Raw genomic sequence first — 17537 nt, forward strand, 5'->3', positions numbered from 1 at the left:
GACAGTGATTTAAAATACGCTTCCATTGATTTTTCAATTTACCGAGTCACAAAATTTTGGAGCTGAGAGGGATTTCAGATGTCATCAATTTCAAACTTTCCATGTTACAGATTAAAAACAACTAAGCCCTAGAAAAGATAAGTGACTTTCTCAAGGCCACACAGCTAGTTAGTTTAAAAAAAAAAAAAATGGGGCCAATAACCAACTACTGACTGAGTACATGCTCTGAGCCCTAGCTGCTTAGTGTTTCCTGCAGACCAGCAAGATCAGCATCACTGAGAGCTTGTTAGAAATGCAGAATCTTGGGCCCCCTCCCCGGACTCACTGAATCAGAATCTGCATGATCACAAGATCCCCAGGTAATTCGTATGCACATTGAGAATCACTGGGCTAGACCGTAATGTGTCTTTCCCCAGAAAGCATGAGGATTGGAGACAAGTAGACGTGGGTCCACCTTTTCTAAATCTCCTAGAAGCATCATTTTTAATCTAAAAATAATAGCATTATCTACCTTGCAGGGTTTTCATAATATGAGCATAACATAGATATAGGCATATACATTTCATGATATATACATAGATAATATATGCAAACTGTCTGGCATGTAGTATCTAATACAGTATATAGTAGTTAATATTATTTCCAATCTCATGCTTACCATTAATACTGTGCTCAACCAAAAGGAAAGCCACGAGTGACTATGCATCCATGAAGGAATCACCTTTCTTCCTTCCTTTGTTCTATTTGTTAAATATCATTTTAACTTTTATATGTAATTAAGATTTCTATGATATTTCATATTTATAACTTCAAGATGACAGAACTAATCCCCAAGCCAAGTCATGACCGAAAGAATACAACAGTCCTCTAGTATCTTGACTCTGGATCCTATAAACCTGGCCATTAGGAGCCAGAGAATACTGCTGCCGCTGCTGCCATGATTTTCTCCGAGACTCAACTGCCAAGGGATGAACCTACAGATTTGGCAACAATTGAACACATTTAAAAGATGATCTCTCGTCAGTAAGATGTCACATCTGTCAGCATCAAGGAAAACAGTTTGAAGAGGAACAGAGAAATAGAACAAAAATAGAACCAAACCTGAACCAAAATTTTGGAAAAATACAGAATAATAAACTGTACCAAATTATATTTTTGGAGGAGACATCTTAGAGGGAATATGGTAATAACATCAATTAGAAAACTGTGTTTCCCTAAGGCAGTGGCTCTTAATCCTAGCAGTGCATTAGAAACAACTAGGAGGCTTTAAAAAAAATTGAATGCACATTTCTGAGGGAGGGACCCAGGCTTCAGTGATTTTTAAAAGATTCCCAGTTGATTTTAATGTGCAGCCAGGGTTGAGAACAACTGCCCTACAGCAACAGAAACCTGGTCTTATTTAACATGAGTTACTGGTTGCTACTGATACACAGTTCCCCAAACTTTAAGTACTGGATTTAACTTCAGTGTGTACCTCTTCTAGGTCTTTTCGCCATTCTTCCAGGACTTCCACCATAAGAAAAGGAGCCCCTGGACCAACATCCTCTAAGATGTTTATATGGACCAGTGGCCGGACCTCTTCATCTTACAGACATGATGAGAAAAGGTAAATCACTGGGACTCTGGAGGCTTTTCAGAATCATTTAACCTGAATACCCAGAGAGTATGCCAAAGAGAAAGCATTAGGCAACTGAGCTTTATATTTTGCAAGTGTTAATGTGGGATGGGCTCTACATTGAGGGAATAGGGTTTTAGACACTTTGGCTGTCCTCCTCCTTGCATTCTCCTTGCTCACTCCTACCACGTAGCTTTACAAAGGCTGTTCCCTGTCAGAAATGCCCTTTACACATGCACATATACACACACTGGTCACTTAGCTAACTCCACCTCTGCCTTCAGATATCCATCCAATCAGAACCTCCCACTATCCTCTTGACCAGCACAGAATTTGTGTTTTACTCTCCCCTGAATTTTCACCTCCTACCACCATACCTGGCACACAGTAAGTGCTCAATAAATGCTGAACTGAAACAATGAAAATTGCATTTCAAGGCAGTGGACATATGGAAGGGAAGGAAAGCAAAAACTAAGAAAGACTGAAAAAAGGATAGACAAGTCCATGGAGCCCTCAAACTCCTTGGAAGAATAGCCTGGGGTCAGGGAGAAATGGGGGAATAAGAAAAAAAATTAAAAGGCAAAAGCAGTGATAATGAAAGACAAAATGACAATTACGCAGCTCAACCCAGCCCTCCAACTTGGGAGTAAATACATTCATAAAATTCTCTGGCCATTTTTAACATTTGGTTTCTCTTTCTTTTTTTCTTCTGCATCTCTCTCTTTCTTATTGACCTGGTGCTATTATTTGGGTTTGATGAAGCTAAATTTTAAACACAACTGCCTATACCAACATATTGCAGCTTAGGCAAGGCTCACCTGCCTGCAGAATCTGACAGAAATCAGGATTGATAAATGGTGTTGGGCACAAGAAGAAGGACCTGAGGGAGGTTTACTTGAGTGTAAATTTTACAGCTGGTACTTCTATTTTTCCTTTTAAAAATCTGTATTTCCCTACAGATAAAATCCTTTAAAAATTCTGAAGGCAAAATTGTTCTTCACAATAATTACATGTTACAGCAAAAATTTGGAGGCAACTTTAACATTCACAATAGAAAATCTGTTAAATAAATCATGGACTGTAATATATCACTTAGCAGTTAAAAATGTTTTGGCATAATATTAACTGACAAATCAAGTTGGAAAAGTGCATACATACTATAATTGCAGCCACAAAAAAATATATACATAGGAAAAGGCGTGGAAGGAAAAGTATGCTTCTTACTCCTGCATTTTCCAAATGCTTTGTAATATGTTATATTATCTTAACTATGGAAAAAATAATGATAGATATCTAAGTAAAATTACAGCTCAGAAGGCAACTAGTGTTTGAACAAAGTCTTGGTACTCATCATGACACAAGCAGATCAACTGAAAATTTACTGTCTTTGTTCATCTCTAGGTTTTCACATGCTTTTTCTCAATGCTTAATCAAGTTACTTTTCATTTGCTTTCAAGCAACTAAGTTGAATCATCTTTCAGCAAGAGCTTTACTATAAGACTGAAATTTTGTGTCATTTTTAAATTCCATATTTTGTATGAAATTTCCTCATTTCTTTAAAAAAAAAAAAAGGTCACTACCATTGATGGTGCAGAAAGGCAGAGATTTTGTTGCCCTACAGGAATAGTGTGACTGTCAATGGCCAGTCCTCCTTAGATTTTGAAGGTTTCATCAGAGCAGGTGAAGCATGATGTATTTGTTTCAACTTCTATTTATTCTCAATGAGTAATTTAATTAAATACATTTTTCTATATATATAAATTTTTTACATACAAAAGGATTAACATTTAAGAAGCAATTACTCTGCACTGCATGTTTTCATAAACTGTTCTCTTCTAATTTGTAAGATAAGGATTATTATGCCCATTTTACAGTTGGGAAAGCTGAGGCTTAGAGAGTTTAAGTAACTTCCAAGGGTGCAACAACTAGCCACTGATTGAATCAAGATTTAAACCCAAGGTTGTACTCTCTCCCCCGCACCCCATGGCTTACATAGGCCCTTGTCAAACGTGAGATATTTGGAGCAGCAGTGAACAACCAAGCCCACAGGGGGAAACTATGATAAAACAGAGTTGAAAATTGTATATCACAGGAGATAATAAATATGTGAATACGATACATTGGCAATATTTGTGGCATTAAAAGGAACAAATAATTAGCTTCATATCCTACACCAGTAAGACTCTATAAAACTCTTAAATTACTACTTTCATGTTTTTATTTTCAAAGCATGATTTCAGTAACTATGGGGTTTAAAATAATTAAAATATTGACTCTAAGTAAATCATTTTCAGCAAGTTTTATTTATGGGATGGGGATGCCAAAGCTTATGAAATCAATCTGCATGACTTTGGCCTACAAAGTCAAAGACAAATGGAAAAACAGGCAAAGAATACAGCAATAGAATCTGACACTAAGCCAGTATCCTTAGTTTGATGTTGGTTCATTTGCCTGTACCTCTTTCTTAACCACATCTCTGTCTTCACCGCCTAATTCACAGACTCTTGTAGAACAAGGCTCAGATTTTAAAACTGACTTTAAATATCAGCTATTGCTCTGCTTAACACTCTTGGTGGCAGTAATCATGGCGATAAGGAAAGTAATGATGGTTGATAATAAATCTAGATAATTAAGGTCCTCAAGTTAATTATTTGCAAATAAATTAACTAGGTTGTCTGGAAGCACTGCCCAGAACTGCTGGTAATTGTTCCACCCTCAGTTTCTTATTCTACAAACCTGGCCTCTGTGTGTTCAGCTTCTCCAACTGTGTTCCCCCGGCAATCCCAGAGGCCAGGCAGCCAAAAACCCTTGGCTCCACTCCACACTGCCTTATTCTGAGACCAGAGACAAACTTGTCAGGATGTCAGCTTCCCTAGGATTCCTCAAGAGATGCAACATCAAGAAATAAGCTTATAGACAGGCAGAGCGACTAAGTAGAAGTAAAAGTCCACTGAAAATTCTGAAACCTAATTTTTATGGCTCGAGGGAAGTTGAAGTCAACTTTGCATTTTTTTCATTATTTTAATTCAAAGCCAGTCCTTTTTCTGATCATCTGCTACATGCAAAACACTGGTTTCTATCCTTATCCTCCATTCCACGTGCCCAGCAATGTGAAGGAATACTTTTTCTTCTCTGAACAAATTTCTTTGTTAGCTGAGCCAACGTTAATCTCTAAATCGCAGGAGGCAAAATAAAACAAGAGCAGCAATAACTAATTTAAAAATTAAAGAGAGAGGTTATTAGCCAAGGACATTACCACTGAGTGTTTATCAAATATTCTTTGGATTGTTTATATTAAATATTGAATTGGTATAAAGGAACATTTATCACATGTTAACATACAGAGAATGATGATATAATAAACATCTGAGTACCCTTCATTAAGCTTAAAAACTAAAACGATCAGAATTTTTGAAGCCCTTGAGGGCGCTTCCCTAAGAGCGTCCCCCTCCTTATCCCTGCCCCCACCCAGAGATAACCACCCTCCTGTTTATCATTCCCTTGCTTTTCTTCATGAGTTTGTCACATCTGAATGCTTAAACAATACATTGTTTACTTCTAAATGTTTGGAGACTTTAAATAAATTGAATCATACCATATGAATTGTTCTGCAACTCGCTGTTTTCACCAAACATGGTCCCATGATTTATCAATGCTGATGTGACTAGCTGTAGCTTATTTCGTCTGCTGTGTAGTACGCCATTATATGAATATACCACCATTTATTCATCCAGTCTGCTTCTCATAGACATTGGCATTATTTTCAGTTCTTTTTGTACTGACAATGCTGCTATAATACTTTTTGTTCATGTCTCCTTGTACATACGTACAAACATTTCTTAGGTTTTACACCTAACTTGGGAATTGTTGATTCAAAAGTATGCACAGCTCCCACTTCACCAGGCAATGCCATTGCTTTCCAAAGCAGCTGTAGGTATGATTCCATTGCTCTAGAGTTTTAGGGGTTTTAATTTTCATCAGTCCAGAGGGTATTGTGCTTTCAATTCCCATTTTTCAGATTAGTAATAAGATTGAGTCTACGTCCCTAGTCCTTTTCTGTAAAGTGCCTGTTCTAACATGTGGCCCATTTTTAATTGGATTTTTGTCTTTTTCTTATTGACTTGTAGGAATTCTTTATAAAAGTCTGTTTTCTTTCATTTAAAAAATTTAATAGAAGATAGAAAGGTAACCATTGAGAATGGTTGAAAACAAAATGAGAGAACTGGAAGATAAAGTGAAAGAAATATCTCAAAATCCAGAGGAAAATTACAAAGAGATGGAAATCTTAAGAGGAAGGATCAGAAAGTTACATGTGAATGATAAGAGTTCCAGGAGAGGGGAAAGAGATGGAGGAGAGAAATAACAATGAGACTTCCTTTTCTGACAGTACAGTAGACCAAATACACCAACCCTCCTGCAGCAACAATTTAAAATGCTATATAAACTATTAAAAACTTTTATAAAAGTCTCTATTAACCCTTTCTGTCTATTGTGTGCAAACAGCTTCTCCCAGTTTACTTGTATTTTCACTTTCTTTATGATGTCTTTTCATAAACATGGTCTTAATTTTAATGTGTTCTCAGCAATTTTTCAACATTTTGAAATCCTTTCCTATCCCAAGTTCAAAAGGGTATGCTCTGGTACAGTTAATATTTTGTAGGTTTGCCTTTCACAATTAAGTCCTTAATCATCTGAAGTTTACTTTTGTGTGTGGTGTGAACTAGGCATCTATTTTTTTCTGTATAGATAACCAACTGTCCAGCACCTTTTGTTGGATAGTTTGTCCTTTCCTCAATGATCTAAAAGTACACATGTATCATATATTAGGTTTCCACATACACATGGATGTTTCTGGATCTCTACTCTGTCCCACTGGTCAATTTTGTCTACCTCAGACAAACACCAACCCTGAGCTTACAAACTTTAGCATTATAATGCATCATGATGTCTGGTATAAAAGTTGCCCACCTTGTTCTTTTGTAATCAGGATTGTATTTGCTATCCTTAGATGTTTGCACTCCCATAACTATTTTAGAATCAGCTTGTCCAGTCATGCCTACCCCACTTCCCAAAAAAGCTCTTGTGATTTTTACTGGAATTTTATGAAAGCTATTAATTAATCTGTGGTAAATTTGCATCTTTATGTCACCAAGTCTTTTCCTGAATATGATCCTCCAAATTATTTGTATACTCTAGGTAGAACTTACCTATAAATAATCAGAGCCTGGTATTTCCATTATGAGGATATTTTAAATTGATGATTCAATTTTTAATAATTTAGAACTATTTAGATTTTCTAGTTATTTCAAAGCAGTTTCAATAAGCCATACATTTGTAAGAATTTGCTATATATTTAAGTAAATCATATATCAAAGTTTTTAAATGTCTTGCTATAAAGTTGTTTCTAATATCTTCTATTATCTTTCTAATCTAACTGTATCTGTACTTATGGTTTTTAAATTCCTGATATTTATTTGAGTCTTCTCTAGTTTTTCTTAATCAGTCTCATCAGAGGTTAGTCTATTTCATTAGTCTTTTCAAAAAACTAATCTTTGATTTCATTGATTCTTTAATACAGTACATCTTTTATTCCATTTATTTCTACTCATGTTTACTATTTCCTTCCTTACACTTTCTTTTAATATATTCTATTAATCTTTTCATAACTCCTTACGTTGGATGCCTAGCACATTAATTTTCAGGCTTTCTTCCTAACTAATATAAACATTTAAGATTATTTAGTTCTATCTAATAGAACTAATAGAAGGTGAGGATGTACATACATCTCAAAAAACATAGACAACTTTGGTGGGCGGAAGGCAGAACAGTGGCTGTTTTAATCCATGCCACTCTCAGCTCTGCCATATGAGATAATGAGTTGAGTGCTCCTGGGGCAAAGATACATAGCAACTCTGCCTGTTTCAACTCAGCTGGCATTCAGCAATCCATTGCCCCACAGATTCACTTTGTAGGATCTAAGAGAAGGCACTTTTCCTTGAAGTCTGGAAACTAGAGCTCTCAGTGCCAGAAAAGCTTGAAATTTTCCTAGAAGGAATACTAAATGTATTAGTGGTAGAGTACAATGGGCACTGATAGGAAGAGAGAAGCCAGGAGTCTGTTCTAGCCATGGTTCTCTGATTTACTTGGTTTCACTTGGCCATTGAGCCTCCCTACCGGCTGCCTCAGTGTAGGGAGGCTCAATATTGAAGCCATTTCTAGCTCACATAAAGGAACATACTTTGTGAGCCTAATAAATGCAAGAGACTGGACCTACAAAGATGAATGCGGTCTGGCTCTAACTCCTGAGCCACTCAATATTCACTGGGCCAGAGAGGCATAAATATAAATATTTAGTATGTTAAGTATTATGGTTCCTATGGTTAGGTTTCTGAAGGGCCTCCCCAAGTTATGGCAAGTATACATAATTCTTTATTCACACCTTCCCTCCTCTTTCCTGCACCTGCCAATGCCCCTCACCTCTCTGACTGCTTTGGGACCCTTTGCAGATCTGTCTTCTTGCCCTTTCCAAGTTCTAGTACCCTCGCTGAGTTTTGTTTCTCTGACTACCTAGGGAGTCTCATTAAAACCCACAGTGTTCATAGTTACTTCTGGACACAAATGATGCCCATATCTAAATTTTCATCTCCTCTACCACTGCTTTTTTTTCAACCCCTCTTTAACACCTGAAATGCTGGGAGAGTTTCAGCATCAGTCTCTTCGCCTCCAGGTACAAACCATTCCAAACAGCCAACCACACTAACGTGAGTGATCTTTCTAAAGTACAAAGCTAATTATATCACTTTCTTGCTTAAATTCTTTTAGTGGCTCCTCAGAAGACATACAGCACCCTTTATCTCTGACCCCTGCCTATCTAACCAGCTCATTACCTGCCATCCCCCACTCACTGGATCCTGGAATCCAACCACTCTCAGCTACCCTATTCCCCTTATCAACTGTTTGCTCATTGGAGATTTAACTCAGTCTATTACTGAATCCTTTAACGATCACCACTTAAACTGTTATGGCCACCTTGGTTTAATTAAACATGAATTAAAACATTCATGTTCATAAATCAAGTCCTGAGTCAAGTTATCCATCACCAATCTACTGAATGCCCAGTTCAAGGAATGTCCAATACAGTGATAGCCAATTTGCCTGAAGCCAAATTGCCAAACACTAATCCATTTGCCAGTTGATCTTTTTGGTGAATTTATCAAATTTAGTTACTTACCAAACACTTTGTATAATCTTTGTAACCCTCATAGTTCTATGGGTTAGTAGGAACCAAAAAGACTGCAGGGGACCCAGATGTGGGGCCTTGAGACTCTCCTCCTCTGCCTCTCAGTCTCTGCAGCCATTGTCCCTCTATCTCTCTGCCCCTCTGTCTTTCCCTCCCTGTGCTCCAGACACCCTCTGTCTTCAGGGTCCCCTGTTCTCAGGTCTTCCTCCCCTTCCCAACCCAGCCATGCCCTGCTGCTCTCTCCATTCTTTGTTTCCTCTCCTCTCTGCCCCTGGGTTTCCCCCTCTCTAGGATCAGCAGGCCAGGCTGCATTGTGCTGGTTCTGCTCTTCAACTTTCCCCCAGCAGAGGGCCCCACCAATGTTGTCCAGATCCCTCCTGTTCCAATAACAGGACAAGAGCAAAGACAAATTCAACATTTTGTTATAAGGACAAAATAAAACTGTTCAAATAAAACTTAGCAGAAACTTCAAAAAGCTGTTAAAAATTCCCACCCAAAATCAATTACCGTAATCTTATGAACAGTTAAAAGAAACAAATTTTGGTTAATTGATAAAGTTGCCAAATCTATCAAAGTCATGAAATTTGCACAAGAATCTCAGTGATGCTAAAATGTTAGCAAAACAGCAAATAACTCTAAAAAGAACTTGAGGGCTTCCCTGGTGGCGCAGTGGTTGAGAATCTGCCTGCTAATGGAGGGGACACGGGTTCGAGCCCTGGTCTGGGAAGATCCCACATGCAGCGGAGCAACTACGCCCGTGAGCCACAACTACTGAGCCTGCGCGTCTGGAGCCTGTGCTCCGCAACGGGAGAGGCCGCGACAGTGAGAGGCCCGCGTACCGCAATAAAGAGTGGCCCCCGCTTGCCGCAACTGGAGAAAGCCCTCACACAGAAACGAAGACCCAACACAGCCAAAAATAAATAAATAAATAAATAATTTAAAACAAAAAAGGACTTGAAAAAAATCATTATAAATGGAAAGGCTCCCATATGAAATGCTACATTTTTACTATATCTATTAGAAGAATATATTCATACACATATTCAAAAAATATATATCTATGAATATATTCATAAGAATATATTTATAAAGAGACTAAACCTCCCTCAGAAACTTACTTAGCTTTAAAAAAAAAAACAAACAGATCTTAAAATACTGCTAAAAAGAACATATTCATAAGAAGAATATAATTGAATGTATTTTTAAAATATCATCTTAAAATAGTCATAAGACAATACATTCATATCAATTTACTATACTTAAAACAATGCTCCTTAAAATAAGTCTTTGTTAAATCTGTGATTAAGTGGGCAAATTATTCATCTGGCAAAGTGATTCTTCAATAAATTGGCAAATTGGCTAATCATGGTGCATTAGCCATTCAGTAACTGAACCTTTGGCAAATCAGCCCCCAGCATATTGACTTGCTTCCTTTCTGTACTCATTACAATAAGTCTCCTTACAATACACTGTAATGATTGGTATCTCACCCAGCTCCCTCAGGACATGCATGTCTTATTCACTTTGTACTCCCCAGAACTTGGCACAGTATGTTTCATCTTATGAAGACTTTAAAATGTTGACAAATGAATAAACAAATGAATTAATAAATGACATTTACCCTGCCTTAACATGAATAGTTTTCTTCCTGCAGGCTAAATACCAAGGGAATCTGAATTTAAATGAGTGAAGCCCAAGGAAAAATTTTTTTCTTGCACATTTTACTCTTTATATCCATGTTTGTATATGTACAGCCTCATAAATAATTTGCTTATGAACGATAGGACTACTATCAAACTTTAAGAAACTATCCAAATATGGAGTTTGAAATAAAATTGTATTGTGTTGACTATGGCTTGAGGTAAATATAAAGCTTTATAGGACAATTAAAATTTTTTATACAAAATATTTTGTTATACTTCAATTTGCCTTGTAGTTTTATTAATAACTCACATTCTTCAAAAGGATTTGGGCAGAATGCTCCCTGTATATGTAGAAAAGACTGCACATATGTACTATTTGTTATTGCCAACATGTATAAATGCTGATTTGTATCCACCATATTGATTCATGGTTCACCATGAACCATGAAGCCACAGCTGCTCCAACAGAGCTTAAACATACTGCTTCGCCAGTATACACCAAGGCTAGATCTGCTTCAGACTTATAAATCCAAATTCCTGCTCTATACCTACGGTTGAATATCCCCCATATTCGAAACTTATTTTGTAGTCATGCCCCAGAGTCATTATTCCTCCTGAGAGCTCTACTTCAATGAACTATTCCAGCCTTCATTCCCTTATTTCTCCCCCTACCCCTTTTAAGAAGATTCCACAGAGAATAGACACAAAGAGCCAAAAAGAGATGAACTGTCCACTCTGTTAGTAGTGGCAGAGTAACCCCCAAAGTACAAGGCTTCCTAGTATGAAGGATGATGTTTAGGCCTGAGGCCCAAAATATAGCATCATGCTCATTCCCCCGGCTTTGAAGACAACTTGGCATGGGAGGGGCACCTCACTAATCCACTTAGTCTCAGGCTATGGACACTCCCTTCGCCACCTGGGGCTTACTACATAGAGATAGCGAGGCCAAGGCACACCAGGCCTGAACAAAGGTAAGTCCAAAAGGATGAGAAAAAAATTGTGCCACTCATAAACAGTGATCTTCAGTCTCACCCAAAACGTAGACAGGGCCTCTGACTGTCAGGCCTATCTCTGGCCTATCTCACCAATCAGATTAGTCAATCCTCACCTGAGCTCAGGACACTACGTTTGTGGGGGAGGGAATCTATAAATGAACAATCAGCCTCTCCCTTCTTAGCCAGGGCAGCAAAAACACCCTCTTTGGAACCTTGAAGAATAGCAAAATAAGGACCCCTGCTTTAACACCTTCTACTATTTCCCCAGTCGTCCAAATTAAGTTCTTGGGCATAAATCTAAACTATATCCTTTTTCTCACTTCCTCATCATCCCCTATATTCTATGAGTCACCAAATCCTGAAGTTTTATCTCCTAAATATTTCTCCATACATCCTTTACTCTCCATCTATCCTACCTCGATCCTAGATCCAGCCCTCATCATCCTTTGCCAACACTATAGTAACAATCCCCTAATTCTTCTTTCTGATTTAAGTCTGGTTCCATCGTTAATCTAATCTCCACCCTGAAGCCAGAGTGATCATTCTGAAACTCAGTTCTGATCATGTCACCCTCTGCAACCTTCCCATTAACTACGGGATAAAGGCCAAGTTCCTTAAATGACTTACAAAAACTCTTTATAACCTACTACCTCTCCAAACTCATCTGCCCCATTTCCCCTGTCCCACACTCATCCGAGTAATAATAAAATTTGTGTAGTTTCTGACAGTCAGCATGTAGTTGCAAATCTCCATCCTTTGTTCATGTGATTCCTTCTGTCTGAAATGCCCTTGATTCCCTGTCTCATTTGGTTAACTTGGATTCAATCTTGAAGATTCTGTTTAAGGCATTTCTCCTCCAGGATGCCTTCCCTAACCTTAATCCTTGCTCCCTGTCCTGCTCCCTCAGGCTGGGAAAATTACTCCTCTTCTATACTCATGCTGTGAATGGCTCCATCATTGAATTTACTCCCCTACATTGATATTTTGTTTTCATGTTGGTCTTCCTGTTGGGTAGGGGCCACATACAATAACTAGAGGTTACCAGCATTGAAAATAAGTTTGTAGACTTTAACTGAATCTTTATTCCTCCAAATTATTCATTCATTCCTTAACTTATCCATTAATTCAATTATCACTTATTGATGAATTTCATGAGTATGTCCCCACCTCACTCATCCACTTTCATTTTGCTGAGTAATATCCTGTTTTCCCAGATGTGTTTAGCCTGCGTGGAAACCAATCATTTTCCCTCTTCTCTACACATCCCAGAGCACGTGAAGAACATTTGTTAACCATTTCCAAATTGTGATTTGTTTTTAAATTACCCGTTTGAATCATTTTTGTACTCTTCTTGTTCTAGTAACATAACTGACTGGTTACACTGCATCTCTTTTATGGGTATAGACTGATGTAAGTGATGCAGTGTGACAGCCTTCTACTCTGGACCTGAGACTATTGCTCCCTCCTTGCCGGCTTCCACCTGCAGGAAATCCACATCTCAATGCAGCCATTAGAATTAAATACATTTTGATAAATAACAACAGGAAAGTAACAAAAGATGATTATTTTACAGCAGGCCTTTGAAGCCACTCAGACTCAGCCTGTCTCTTCTTGCTTCAGAAGTCTGGCTTTAACTGAATGGGCACTGATTTTTTTTTTTTTTTCATTCAGGTTCATAGAGGATCAAGTTTAAGAGCTTTGATATAAATCCTACATTTTCCAAAGAAAATCTCACAAAAGAATGGGGAAACTTAGAGGATGGGTGGTGGTTAGCCTGAGGAAGTCAAAAGCCTGCAAGCTGGCCAGCCAGCTAGCTAGTCCAGAGGCACTGGGCTTGGGAGCTGGAGAGTAATAAAAAAGATGGGCTCTCAGAGCTTCTGGCCATGAGGAGAATGAGTGGCCATGAGTGAGTGCTGGTGGGAAAGAGGCAGGAAGGACACGGTCATGAAAAGATGAGGAACAAAGGCCTCTATTTAGCTATGATTCTCCTACTATAAAGGGCCCACTCCTCAAGGAAAGAGTAAGATTTATATAAACTACCTCATGAAGAGAACTTTTAAATAATAGTAATAGTGATAACAAACTAATCCATTAATTTTATACTCTAATAACCAGATTAACATATAGTCTTCCTTAAAACCTTTTGGAAATATACTAAGTACATACATGTTCTCACACTTCTATAGGGAATCAAAATATCTAACAACCAGTCCAGAATGATCCAGCGCCCCAGAATGTATGCCAGCCATAAACACCAGTAAGGCCATCCTGGAGCACGAAGCTGAATAGAAGCCCTGAATATACACACAATTATACAAATAACAGGCACCTCTTTCCTCCTCTGCAAAGTTCCACACTGGATTCTAGTTCTTTTTCAAGCAACGAGAGTGACTAGTGATGAAAATTTAAAAGGAAAATCTGAAGTCTGTCTCATGTATGTTGGCTTTTTGTCTGAAGCTTAAAATAAAAATAGCATAAGAGCTTCTTTCTCCATTTTCAGCATTCTATGTGTCCTCCTCTCTGTCCCCAAGCCCTAAAAGCCAGCAACTTCCCCACTCCCACACCCGTGCAATCCAAAGCTCCCTTCTCCGTGGCTTCTTGCTTGCCTGTGTTTCCAGAATCCTTGAGCATTGCCTTCCTTCCCATATTTCTCACATATCTCTCCAACCAGCCAGCACCCCCAGCAATTTCTCACTTCTTTTCTGCCTTCTCTGCCAGACCTTATTTCAAATCCAACCCTCCACTCATAAGCTTTCTACACTATTCACTGCCTTGACATTCTGTCCTTTAGAAATTCTTCGGAGAAGAACAGCAATTTGGGGATGTTCTGATGCCCATGTCATAAAGCTGTAGCTCCCCACACCATTTTTATTTTTATTTTTTTGAATTTTATTTTATTTATTTTTTTATACAACAGGTTCTTATTAGTCATCAACTTTATACACATCAGCGTGTACATGTCAATCCCAATCGCCCAATTCATCACACCACCACCACCACCCCGCCACTTTCCCCGCTTGGTGTCCCTACGTTTGTTCTCTACATCTGTGTCTCAATTTCTGCCCTGCAAACCGGTTCATCTGTACCATTTTTCTAGGTTCCACATACATGTGTTAATATACGATATTTGTTTTTCTCTTTCTGACTTACTTCACTCTGTATGACAGTCTCTAGATCCATCCACGTCTCAACAAATGACCCAATTTCGTTCCTTTTTATGGCTGAGTAGTATTCCATTGTATATATGCACCACATCTTCTTTATCCATTCATCTGTCGATGGACATTTAGGTTGCTTTCATGACCTGGCTATTGTAAATAGTGCTGCAATGAACACTGGGGTGCATGTGTCTTTTTGAATTATGGTTTTCTCTGGTTATATGCCCAGTAGTGGGATTGCTGGATCCTATGGTAATTCTATTTTTAGTTTTTTAAGGAACCTCCATACTGTTCTCCATAGTGGCTGTATCAATTTACATTCCCACCAACAGTGTAAGAGGATTCCCTTTTCTCCACACCCTCTCCAGCATTTGTTGTTTGTAGATTTTCTGATGATGCCCATTCTAACTGGTGTGAGGTGATACCTCATTGTAGTTTTGATTTGCATTTCTCTAATAATTAGTGATGTTGAGCAGGTTTTCATGTGCTTCTTGGCCATCTGTATGTCTTCTTTGGAGAAATGTCTATTTAGGTCTTCTGCCCATTTTTGGATTGGGTTGCTTTTTTTTAATATTGAGCTGCATGAGCTGTTTATATATTTTGGAGATTAATCCTTTGTCCATTGATTCGTTTGCAAATATTTTCTCCCATTCTGAGGGTTGTCTTTTCATCTTGTTTATGGTTTCCTTTGCTGTGCAAAAGCTTTGAAGTTTCACTAGGTCTCATTTGTTTATTTTTGTTTTTATTTCCATTACTCTAGGAGGTGGATCAAAAAAGATCTTGCTGTGATTTATGTCAAAGAGTGTTCTTCCTATGTTTTCCTCTAAGAGTTTTATAGTGTCCGGTCTTACATTTAGGTCTCTAATCCATTTTGAGTTTATTTTTGTGTACGGTGTTAGGGAGTGATCTAATTTCATTCTTTTACATGTAGCTGTCCAGTTTTCCCAGCACCACTTATTGAAGAGACTGTCTTTTCTCCATTGTATATCCTTGCTTCCTTTGTCATAGATTAGCTGACCATAGGTGCATTCCCCACACCATTTTAAAATGGGAACATTTATTAAATACTTCATGTCAGTCATTCTCCTGGATAATCTACTTATGTCATCTCATTTAACCGTAACAATGTAGTTACACATTATTTCCACTTTGCAAGGAACTGAGAATTAGAAAGGCTGAGGAAGTTGTAGAGATCACACAGCTGGTAAGCCATGAAATCAGGTTTTGAACTAGGAGACAGTTTGACTCCAATCTGTTTTTTTCTTACCGTAGGTTGCTGCTCAAAAATTTTTTAAAATACTAATAAAACTATCCAAACTTATGGAGTCTGGCCTTGATTTGACTGACATTTTTGTAAACTCACTCAAATGTTTACAGTACAGGAAAAGAAGTCTGGGTCACCACTGGACACCTCTACATTTCTTATAAATCTCAAGTCAACAGAGCCCTAAACAACCCTAAGCCTGAGAAAAATGTTAACCAGGATAAATTCTATCACTACCGAGGGGAAATAAGATATTAAGTTGATAGATTCCTGATATATGTTGCCATTTATTTGAATTAATGCTCCATTAGGTATTCAGAGAGTACAGAAAGATCAATGATGATCAGCTGGGGGTTGGCAAAGGAAAACAAACCCAAAGCATTATTTTAAGGGCTGAGGGGATTGCTTTCTTTCTTCAGACTTAGAGAAAAGGCAAAAGTATTGACAGCTAGATATGGGCCCCAAGGAAAGAAGGGAGACTTGTCTCTGCTCAGGGTTGGGGTGTGTGCGTGCGTGTGCACGTGTGTGTTGGAAGGCAATAGTCACATGCTGGGATCCAATTGCACTCAGGCGGGTTTGGAGGACCCCTCTCGGCCTCTCTGCCTTAGGAAGGCCTGAGCAGCGACTTACTCTTTAGGGGTGTGTTGATTAACCGTGGACTTCAAGTAAAACTGTATTATGTTCAACCTCAGAAACATTTACCAAAAAATCAGGGACCATGACCTCCTGGACAAAAGGAAAACTGTCACAGCACTGAAAGCAGGAGAGGACCGGGCCATTCTCCTGGGACTGGCCATGATGGTGTGCTCCATCATGATGTACTTTCTGCTGGGAATCACACTCCTGCGCTCATACATGCAGAGGTAAAGCCATTGGGTGCTTGGGACTGTCTTTCGTCTCCCTTCTCCCTCCTCCCACACAGCTTATCAATCTTGAGGTCCTCTTCCTTACCTTCTTTCCTAAAAAGAACTTTGAGCAGTGCCTGGCACATACTATTTGTCAATAATGTTATCTAACAATAATGATAAAAATAGTTCTATGTATAAACTGCTTACTATGTGCCAGGGGCTTGCCATACACTACTTTTTTAATTCCCACAACTATTCTATAAGTATGAATACACTCATAAAAATGGCAAAACTCACTCAAGAGGCTCAAGATAGATATAATTTGCCCAGTGTCATACAGCTTTAGTGCTCGGCAGAGCCAAGATTCAAAACCACATCCTGTTAATTCCAGCATCCCTATTCTTGCCTCTTCACACCTCTGTCCATTCTCCACCTGCATTCCTTTCCACCACACCCCACTCTTCCATCACCCCACACATTAGTGGTTCTCAACCACACATTTCAACTTCCTGAGAAACTTTTAAGAATACTGACACCCAGGCCCCACCACAGTCATGCCACAGGGTCAGATTTAGTAGGTCTGGAGTGGGACCCATTCACCAGTATCTTTTAAAGTTCTCCAGGTGATTCTAATAGGTTGAAAAACACTACTATGCACTAGCTTTTTAAATTAAAGATTTTGAACCCTTCTTATTTAAATATTTGCCCTAGGTTTACTGAATAGATAAAGAGGCAATTGAATACTGAGTTGTCAAGCGCGTTCCCCCTGAGTAA

At 38.5% G+C, this 17537-nt stretch overlaps 1 protein-coding gene across 1 annotated transcript in view; it reads left to right on the top strand.

The window, feature by feature from the left end:
* Window positions 1-1484: 1484 nt before the first annotated feature.
* KCNMB2 (potassium calcium-activated channel subfamily M regulatory beta subunit 2) overlaps window positions 1485-17537 on the top strand; it is a 30680-nt gene continuing 14627 nt past the window's right edge. The window contains exons 1-2 of the mRNA XM_036850900.1: window positions 1485-1606; window positions 16608-16778. Coding sequence (XP_036706795.1) covers window positions 1551-1606; window positions 16608-16778 — 227 coding nt within the window. The 5' untranslated portion in view covers window positions 1485-1550. The remainder of the gene's footprint in view (window positions 1607-16607; window positions 16779-17537) is intronic.

This window comes from Balaenoptera musculus, chromosome 4, assembly GCF_009873245.2.
Source record: "Balaenoptera musculus isolate JJ_BM4_2016_0621 chromosome 4, mBalMus1.pri.v3, whole genome shotgun sequence".
In the NCBI taxonomy this organism is placed as follows: domain Eukaryota; kingdom Metazoa; phylum Chordata; class Mammalia; order Artiodactyla; family Balaenopteridae; genus Balaenoptera; species Balaenoptera musculus.